The sequence below is a fragment of the Myripristis murdjan genome, chromosome 5 (genome assembly GCF_902150065.1).
Source record: "Myripristis murdjan chromosome 5, fMyrMur1.1, whole genome shotgun sequence".
NCBI lineage: Eukaryota > Metazoa > Chordata > Actinopteri > Holocentriformes > Holocentridae > Myripristis > Myripristis murdjan.
In genome coordinates this window covers 15,258,182-15,267,631 of record NC_043984.1, presented here as the reverse complement: position 1 = coordinate 15,267,631, position 9,450 = coordinate 15,258,182, and the positions used below count along the sequence as shown (strand labels likewise).

At 41.9% G+C, this 9,450-nt stretch overlaps 1 protein-coding gene across 1 annotated transcript in view; it reads right to left on the bottom strand.

Annotated features, from left to right (window-relative positions):
* The window catches only part of foxj3 (forkhead box J3), a 74,131-nt gene continuing 64,681 nt past the window's right edge, over nucleotides 1-9,450 (bottom strand). Inside the window, exons 7-12 of the mRNA XM_030051559.1 lie at nucleotides 9,111-9,285; nucleotides 6,897-7,409; nucleotides 6,173-6,274; nucleotides 5,252-5,443; nucleotides 4,005-4,103; nucleotides 1-3,824 (exon numbers count right to left, since the gene is read on the bottom strand). Of these exons, the coding sequence (XP_029907419.1) occupies nucleotides 3,712-3,824; nucleotides 4,005-4,103; nucleotides 5,252-5,443; nucleotides 6,173-6,274; nucleotides 6,897-7,409; nucleotides 9,111-9,285 (1,194 nt within the window). The 3' untranslated portion in view covers nucleotides 1-3,711. The remainder of the gene's footprint in view (nucleotides 3,825-4,004; nucleotides 4,104-5,251; nucleotides 5,444-6,172; nucleotides 6,275-6,896; nucleotides 7,410-9,110; nucleotides 9,286-9,450) is intronic.

Below are 9,450 nucleotides of genomic sequence, written 5' to 3'. Positions count from 1 at the left end.
CACAGTGAAGTTAACATATTTTATTTCTTTAAGTGCCATTCATGCATATTGGGGAAGGGGGTGGGGTGGGTGGTGGTATCGACAATTCTAATAACACTTGAGTTATTTTACAGCACTAAACCAATACAAAGAGTAGCTGTGTCACCTCATTGGACAACAAAAGTAATAAACCGTGCAATAACCAAAAGGACAAATAGGAGGGGGGAGGAAAAAAAAAAACAATACAAGAAATGACAAAGACAAAATCAAAAAAACAGAAAACAAAACAAAACCAAATATATATTATCAACACTGAAACACTGAATGTAGAACCATAGTACAGGTAAAAGGTAGTGTCACACAAAAAGCCAACGCATTTTCATCACATATATACAATATAGATATATACATACTGTCACCCTCTGATTGGACAATAACAAAATACTCTATTCTTTTCCCTCCTCTTTTTCATGAATAAGACCCACCCCCTGCCTTGATGCCCCACCCCCAAGAGGAAAAAAGGGATGATTGAAAAGACATATTTACAAGAAGCACAACAACACACCAGCACTGAATAAAATAGGCCCCGATCAGCAGTACTTGTTGGCAGTTCTCTCCCATACTGTAACAAGGCTTATTTTCTTTCTTTTTTTTGTCTGTTTTTTTCAATAATGGTAATCTCTCTGGCAGGTACATGTCCAGCGGTATTTTAAAATTGAATTGCCTTTTGAAAAAGGAACTTAATTCGCTCATAGAAGCACACACAAATACACACATACAGACAAGTAAATAACATAAAATTGTGATTGTGATCCAGTCATTGTCTTCACCTTTTCCCTTTTAGCCACATCCATTCACTCAAATCCTCCCATTGTCGTTTCCCATGGACTAATGTGCTCATGTGTTTTCAACTAGAAGCCTATGATATGTTCATAATCTTCACCTGGAAGAATTGTAACACGGCAAACCTTTACACAAACCAAGGGCGCCAAAGATGCTCCATATTTTTAGGTCCGCAGTTTCCAAGTCCTAATTAATAAACACTGATTCGTGAGTTCACCGCTGTCCTCTGTTGCAGTCCCATGGTCATGGTGACATGAGCATGTGAAATTTATTTGGGTCTCTCAGCTGACTTAGTATCCTGTCTGAGCTTTCTGAGTGTCTGACTAATAAATTCTGGCAGTTAAACAAAACTTTAAAAACAATCAATATCCACAGGCAAGGCAATCTGCCACATAAAGCGGACATTTGATATACAAACAAAATACAGTAGAAAAAGAAAATCTCATCACTTTAAAGTTGCTGTAGAAGCAGCAGAAGTGGACTATGTTATGGCAGGGGAAAACAGATGAGAACATTAGCTGAAAATATAAAAATGAATGGCAGTATCCCCAGCTGAAAGAGAGAGAGCCAGACTTCATCTGTACAGTGCAGCTCTCCCTTGTTCAACACAAGATCTACAGTATGAATCTGGGCTGGTTCTAGTTCCAAATAACCTTTTATGTATTAAGTCTGATTCTATAATATTCAATATAATATCCAATAATCTATCATGTGAGACTTAAAAGTGCCTTTTCTCAACATAACCATTAAAAAAAAATCTATGATTGTCATTGAAATATGAAATGAAAACTACAGATACTACTGGAGTCCCTATCCAGCTAAACGATCTTAAATAAAAGTTAAGATCAACCAAAGTGAAAGTGTGCAAAGGGCTTTTTTAACATAGTGTCTCATAGAGTTCAGCGCCTGTCTGATTGAGGAGCCACTCGTTACGGACACAGAGGACAGGTTTCCAGCACCCACTAGTCTCCCTGCTCTGTGCTTGAGAAACCCTTCCCACAAAGCATGTCTCAAATCTAGTCGTTTATCATTTTGTGCATCTATTTTGTGCTCATAGATAGCATAGAGATGATTGCAGCAATCAATCATAGCCCTAAAATTACAATAAAACCAAACCATACACACACACACACACACACACACACACACACACACGTACACACAACAAACACTTACGTACGTTCTATTTAATGACTCACATTTCTTATTCTGTTATGATTGTACAATAGCAAAATCATCAGCTATCTGACTATCACAACAAAACATCGGGCAGTTTAGAGAAAAAGAATCGTCTCTATAATTTAGATGTTAGAAGCGACTGAATAACAAACAGCAAGTGTAAAGAGTTTAAATACTCACTACAACCCATAGTAGGTTGAAAACAGTCTTTTGTGGTTTTACTCGCTTTCCCAACTGAAGACACTTGCAGCTCATGGATCAGTGCCCTTTTTAAAGGAAAAGTTCAGAATTGGATGTGTATCCTATCAAACACTAATCAGTCCCCCACTTAGGACATTAAAAAATTCCTGCGTGAAGTCATTCCAATCTTCTGTTAGTATTTGTTGGCAATGCTTGTCAAAGTCAATGAGGTATGAAACGGTTACAATTAAAGTTGTAAAAAAGTCCTCAAAGTTGTTTTTTTTTTTTTTTTTTTTAAATTGTCACTGTTACCACAGTTGAAGAAGTTTATGGATTTGACTGCACACAGTCTGAAGTATAATTGAATGTCCCATTGACTAACAAGTTGCAGTAAACGAAAACTGGATTTCAAACCTTTTCAGTGTTTTTGAATGAAAAGGGCATGTTAAATGATCAGTAGGATAGTCTCCTGAAATTGCTGAACCTTCCCATCAAAACTCGCCTGAAATCAGATCCTGGTTTAAATCTAAGATTACATGTTCTGATTGTTGTAGCAAATATCACAAACCTACACAATGCACACGCAAAACATAAACCTCATATTACTTTGTGCTCAATGAATGTCGAAAAAGACAAAAACAAAAAAACAAAAAAATGTCTGATGTCCCTGCTATAGTCACCCACTCACACTCATATTCATTCATCTTGGAGTGCTTGAGACACTGAGAAAAAAACAAAACAAAATACTGCCGGTAAAGTTGCCGTATTCCCATAACTAGTCTGTTGCAGTGAACCTGACCAGATACATTGGATATGGGATAACAGATCACAAAGAAAACACATTTTTTTGCGATCTCTCTCTTGCTATTTTTTTTATATATCAAGCCTGCTTAAACACCCTGTTCATAACCTCAGTTATTGTAAACCTGACATTACCACCAATACAGCCCCATGTGGGACCCAAGTTCTCCCAAAAGTGACCAACAAGCACCATCACGTTACTCATAGAGACGGCCTGTGTTTCCTAAGAACAAAAATAAAATAATTTTTTAAAAAGAGAGATAAACTCATCCAAGAGGCAGCTGAGGCCAATGTCAACACGAGAAGGATTACAAGCCGAACAAGTCGCTCAAATCACATAACAGTTACGGAGCGGGGGGGACTTTGGGAGGCTGCTGGCTGGGGGACAGGGAGAGGGCTGGCTGAGGAGTTGAGGAGCATGTGGTTTAGACATGAATGTGTTCTACTTGTCTCTAGACAAGTACATAAGCAATCACTTTTACATGTCCGACTAAATATGATTGTCTTCAAAGTAACATTTTTCATATGTTATGTTTTTGTTTTTGCAAAAATGTCAAGACTCTGAAGTCTGTCTCTCTTTCTCCAAAATTGTTAAATGTTCTTCTGCATCTCTCCCACAATGGCCAACGCCTCCCGTGGCCGTTCAGCTCAGCCTGGCTTCCTCTGGCTTCCACCTCCTCTGTTCCTTCCCTCCCGCCTCCCTTCTCTTTTCAAAAGGAGGTCTCGGGGCTAGACGATGGAGTCCCAGTCAAAATCATCCTGGATGTCATCAGCTGGCATGCGGTGCATCTGGAAGTTTCTGGGAGGGATCATGTGCTGCTGGTTCATCTGCGTGTGGTGTCCTGGAGAGAGGGAAGAGGGGAGCGAGGGTCAGAGGACAGATGCACACAGCTTTGGGGAGTTGCACGGAAGCACATAATGGGATGAATCGGTCAATATAGTTCTTACAATGCATCAAAATGGTTGTATGTAATTATTTTTGTTATGTATGAGTTGTGTTTTTGTCTGTGACGGCATGTCACCTGTCATAGTGGGTCCTGCGCTGCTCATGGGGGGCATGTGGGGGTATCCCGGGGGCCCCATCATGGGCATGCTCTGTCTGGAGTCCATATAGAGATTTCCTAAGGAGGAAAAACAGGCCATAAGCACAAACATTAAACCTTAACTAAGCCAACTAATGCATTAATTGAACAGGATTAATTTTATGGAGGAAGCCCTGTAAAGTAATTTTTATGTGTGATTTCGGGGTCTGTTCACATCGGATAAAGAATCTCTGATGTGTCTTAACTTCCGGCTCATAGCCCAGATGTAACATGTCATGATCCATGCTTTCATTTACACATACATGCTGGTCGAACTATCTGCAGGCTGCCGAAAACAAAGTGTTTAATTAAAGCTGGGTTGTTGTTATCACATATTACAAAACATTAGATAATGTGCTCCAAATTAAAATTTGGAACACTGGAGGTAAGAGAACATGAAAATGGACCTTGCACCCCCTATAGCATGGGCTGGGGACTGTGCAATCATGTGGAAGCAAGCAAGACTGTTGCAGAGCATACTAGGGTGTAGACAAGGTTTGTGACTGTTCACACTTTCAAAAAGTAGGACCTGTCAGTGACCTAAATATACAGGATATGGGGGTAAATATAGGCATTTTGGATTCATGGTGCAATTATTTGGCTACACAGAAAAATGTCAGGAAAAAGCCTGAGATGAAACTGCAGGGGTTCATGCTGTGTTGTTCTTATGAATTGTATGTATTTAATTGGGTTTTGAGTGACAAATGATAAGTAACTAATGAAACAAGTTTCAATTTGAAAGTGAAAAGTTCTTTAATCACAGGTCCAAGATTCAGGCCCAGAAATGGAGAAGACTGGTGCAAGACTGTTTTAAACCTTTTATATAAGCACTCTATGCATATTTTAATATTTGGCCATTCCACTCATATGCTCTGGCTGATAATTACAATTACAGGATCTCTCCCTGTAAACTAATCCAGTTAATATTGCAGCATGGCATAAATCTAATTATTGGTCAACACATTTCCTCACCAGCAGTAAGAGAGATATGGCTATAGTCGATATTTATGATATTAATATTACCTTAACAGCCACTGTCAAACTGCATCACCTACTGAATGGATCCCAGAATGGGATGAAATGAGATTCCCCCCCACGTCCAAAAAAAAAAGTCTATATGGATATTTCTTCATGACTCAATAGTGCAATTGCAGGAAGATGGCAGGGTTCAGGAGTGGTTGACTGACCTGTGTTGAGGTGCTGGCTGGGCTTGTTGGGGTGCATGGAGCCATGACAAACAGGAGGCTGCACTGCCCCCTGTGGCTGGATTACACCGGTGCGGGCAAAGAACTGGTTAATAGACGAGCAGAGGTCGGCGATCTGGGTGGGTTCCAGGGACCAGTTGTTCAGCTCTGCTTGTCTCATACTTTCTTTCAGTCCTTAGGAACACACACATGCATGCCCACATGCATGCCCGCACACACGCACACACGCACGCACGCACGCACGCACGCACACACACACACGCGCACACACGCACACACACACACGCACACACACACACACACACACACACACGTAAACACAAACATCAGAGTAATTATTAAAGCTACTGACAATACCCGTTTCTGCATCAGATCCTGCACTAAAATGTCTTTTTCACAGTGAAATGCTCAAAATTTCACCAACTCACACTGTCCAAAGAATATACACTACAGAATGAACTCAATTACTCACATAACGCAAATAACTTTCTTTTGAATATATGTTTATGTCAGTAACCTTTGGTGGGTGATATTTAAAAAACACCCTACCTTGCAATCCTAGACTCTAATTGGATAAACTGACCTGCTGAGCTGAATGTTTTGGTAATTAAACTTGAAAGCTGTGTTATTTAATTGAAGAGCTCAGTTTAATTAAACTCTTAATCAACTCTACAGTGTCAACACTTGAGCATTCAATCAAAAGCTGGGGGTTGTACAGTATATCAGCCCCTGGTTATAAATGTATGTTTACCACATCTGATCATATGTGTTTAGGCATAAGTAATTACAATAAAACAAACTGCACAAACTTGAAAATCTTTATCTTAGTCTAATAAATTGCAGGATAGGATGTGCAGTATTTTTAGGTGTAATATCTAATTGGAAACCAAAACCAAACCGCACCTTGGAAAGGTGAAAGGTCGACATCAGCCCAGTTATAGCTACTGGCGATACGACAGCTTTCTTTCAGTGCATCCAAATTTGGGTACCAGTCAGAGGGTAAACCTGCCAACACAAACATAAAACTGTAAGTTTAACATCTGAGATATGAAGATGCCTAATGAAATATGAAGATGATAACAACTATGAAGATAGCAACTTTATGCTGTTATTTGGTTACTTTCGTCATTTATGTAAACAATGGTGCAATGATTGCAATTGTAATTGCGATTCAGCTATAAGGCCACATGATGAACTTTTATTGCTTTAACATTATTCTAGCTATGTTGACAAATTTCCAAAAATGAATAAAAAGAAAATAGTGAATTAAACTGTTTATCAGGCTCTTGAGCCTGTCAATATCATGCTGTGGCCACTGGGAGGAGCCAGTTGTCTCTACAAAAGCTGCTGTGCTCCAGAGCCCATGTCACTGGATGCAGCATTGCTTTGTTCTCATTACAGCACATAGTATAAATCAGATGATGATTTACTGTTAAGGTCCCAACCGTCCCAGATCTTTATGATCTGCAAATGAGCACTGACTCCCAACACGATTCAGGGTTCTCAGTCAGGGTGTGTGTGTGTGTGTGTGTGTGTGTGTGTGTGTGTGTGTGTGTGTGTAACTGGAGAAGAGAAGACAACACTGTGATGCTACTTCAAAAGAAAAATGATGGCGAGCAGTCCTTACCCGTGTTGCAGGTCATCTGTTGCTGGGTAGGATGGGGCTGGTGGGAGAGACTCTGGTGCTGCTGGCCATGTTGAGAAGCATGCTGGCTGTGCTGTGAGTGTTGGGAGGGATGTGGTGTGTGCTGCTGCGGGTGCTGACCATGGGACGGGTGCTGCGATGGGTGCTGCCCGTGCTGGGAGTGTGCGGTGTGCTGGGGGTGCTGGGGGTGCTGGGAGTGCTGTTGGTGCTGACTGTGTTGGCTGTGCTGGGCGTGTTGGCTGTGTTGGTTGTGTGGGGTGTGGGGGCCACCGTGCTGCGGGAGGTGCTGTGCATGGGGCGAGCCGTGGCCAGGGTGGGGTTGGGCAGGGTGGGACAGGGGTACCTGCCCGCCGCTGCCAGAGTGGCTGTTGGGATGGTTGTTGGGGTGGTTGTTTGACAGGCTGTTCTGAGTGCTAATGGTGCCACTGGGGGAGTGCTGATAGGAGCAGGAAGTGTGGGTCTGCTGGGACGAATCCGACGGTATGCCCATCAGACCTGAGAAACAACACACATGCGCACACACACACACACACACACATATACACACACCCCCCCACAATGCCTGCAGTCAGTGACAAGCTGTACTGATCCAACTACAACTGTCAGCGACAAGGTTCGAAAATGAGCAAAATTTATAGAATGTCCTTCAGCACTTGGGGCACAAAAGGGAGGCAGGGGCTTCACATGTGAAAACAGCTACTCAAGAACATGAATCTTAACATCTTACAGTAATGGGATGGGATCTGGGCTCCCCTTGTTTAAGTAGCTCTACACTTGAGACAGACCAGCTGCCATTTTGTTGTAGTTCAGGGAATGAGTCAGCATCAGTTGTGTCTCTGAGGTTCACGAGCCCTAGCCGTCGCCACTGCCGTCTCTCCTCTCCTCTCCCCTCCTGCAGCTCTGAATAGTCTTTGACGAATCCATTGTGTTGCTGCACAATTTCTTAACAGACATGAATGGAGCACATACATCTGCACACCCAACTGCAATCATCTGAGTGGAGGGGAGTGGTCTTAAGAGGCCCTGTCCTTCACGGCTTTGGCACAGTAAACCTATTTCACTGGAGTGCTTTTAGAGCTGACTCTAGCCCTGCACCTCCACAATCGGCACGTAACACTCACTGCAGGGGTGACAAAGGTGCATCTCTTATCGGCACAGAAAGCCCATTGTCCAACCAGGGAAATACAGAAAGCAATTAACGCGGCACCAGAATAATAATGCGAGCTCATTACCTATTATCAAAGCCAGTGAATTAGCTCACTGTCTACAGCGGCAGAGTGTGAAATCCTCTCGCTCGATTATTTACGCTTTTTAATTGCTAGGGCTTGTCTGACTAAGAGATTTCACTTTTATGCGCATAAAAAAGGTAACAACTTTCAACTAATGAAACAGAGATGATAGATTAAAGGAGAGGAACTCTTTGAAAACATTAGCATGAAATGCATTTGATTTGTGAAAGTAGGTTATACACGGAAAGCTCAGAGTACTTTGCTCATAACCCGCTTGTCAAGTGCTCTTTGTTTATCAGTCAATCAGATTACAAACAAAAATGCATTTAGTTCTAAAGGGACTCGCAGACTTTTGGAAAGCCATGCTCTATCCGGCACTATGCATTATAGCATATGAATTCACCATCATTATGACAAATGAACCCCAATCCAACAGATTTACTGAGGATGGATGCTCCCTGCAATCTCTTCCACTCCTCCACTGATGAAACACAGCCTACATGAAGAAAACATCTGAAATATGACAAGGCCTAGATAGCTTTCATGTAATGTGAAAATATAAAGCAGGTAGGATGGTGTATTAATTCTGAACTAACCTTATAATAAATGCAGTAACCTCTCTTTACATCCCCTACTGAAATATTTAAGACATGGACTCTCAGACTGTTTGTGCTTTTGAATGTGAAATGAGGCCAGAAGCTTTTCCACATGGCTCTGGCAACAGACCATGAAAATACTCTGTATAGATTTGCACTATAGGCCAGCCAGCCTATTGAATACCTAGTCGCTGAATTCAGTAAACCTAATTAGTGCCTAAAGACTCTCTATGGCCTCAGCTGTTAAGAACAAATCCACATTAGGCAGAACCACTGAGAGGCATCCTGCTCCAGTGTGCACAATTGATAAATGAAGGTTTGGCTCTCTAGTAGGTACAGTAACCACTTGGAGCCCCCATGGGGCCACTCACCTTGTTGGCTGAAGGACTGCTCAAAAACAGACTTGTAAAGGCTGCGGAAGGAGGCACTGAGATCTTCAAAGTCAGAGAAGAGGAGCTGTTTGTCCCTCTCTGGCATGTTGTATTGGGGCTGGGGAGGCTGCTGGAGGCTCATAGATTGAGACACAGGTTCTGGGTGAGTAGTCACCTGGAGACAGAAGTGAGGACGAGTGGAAGAAACATAAAGATGTGCAAAAAAATGCTGAGTACTAAACAGAATTATGTTTAACACTACAAATATGTGCATGATTTTTTGTGGAAAAATGTGACTATGATATACACTGTATGGATGAAAGTACTGGACAACCTCCAC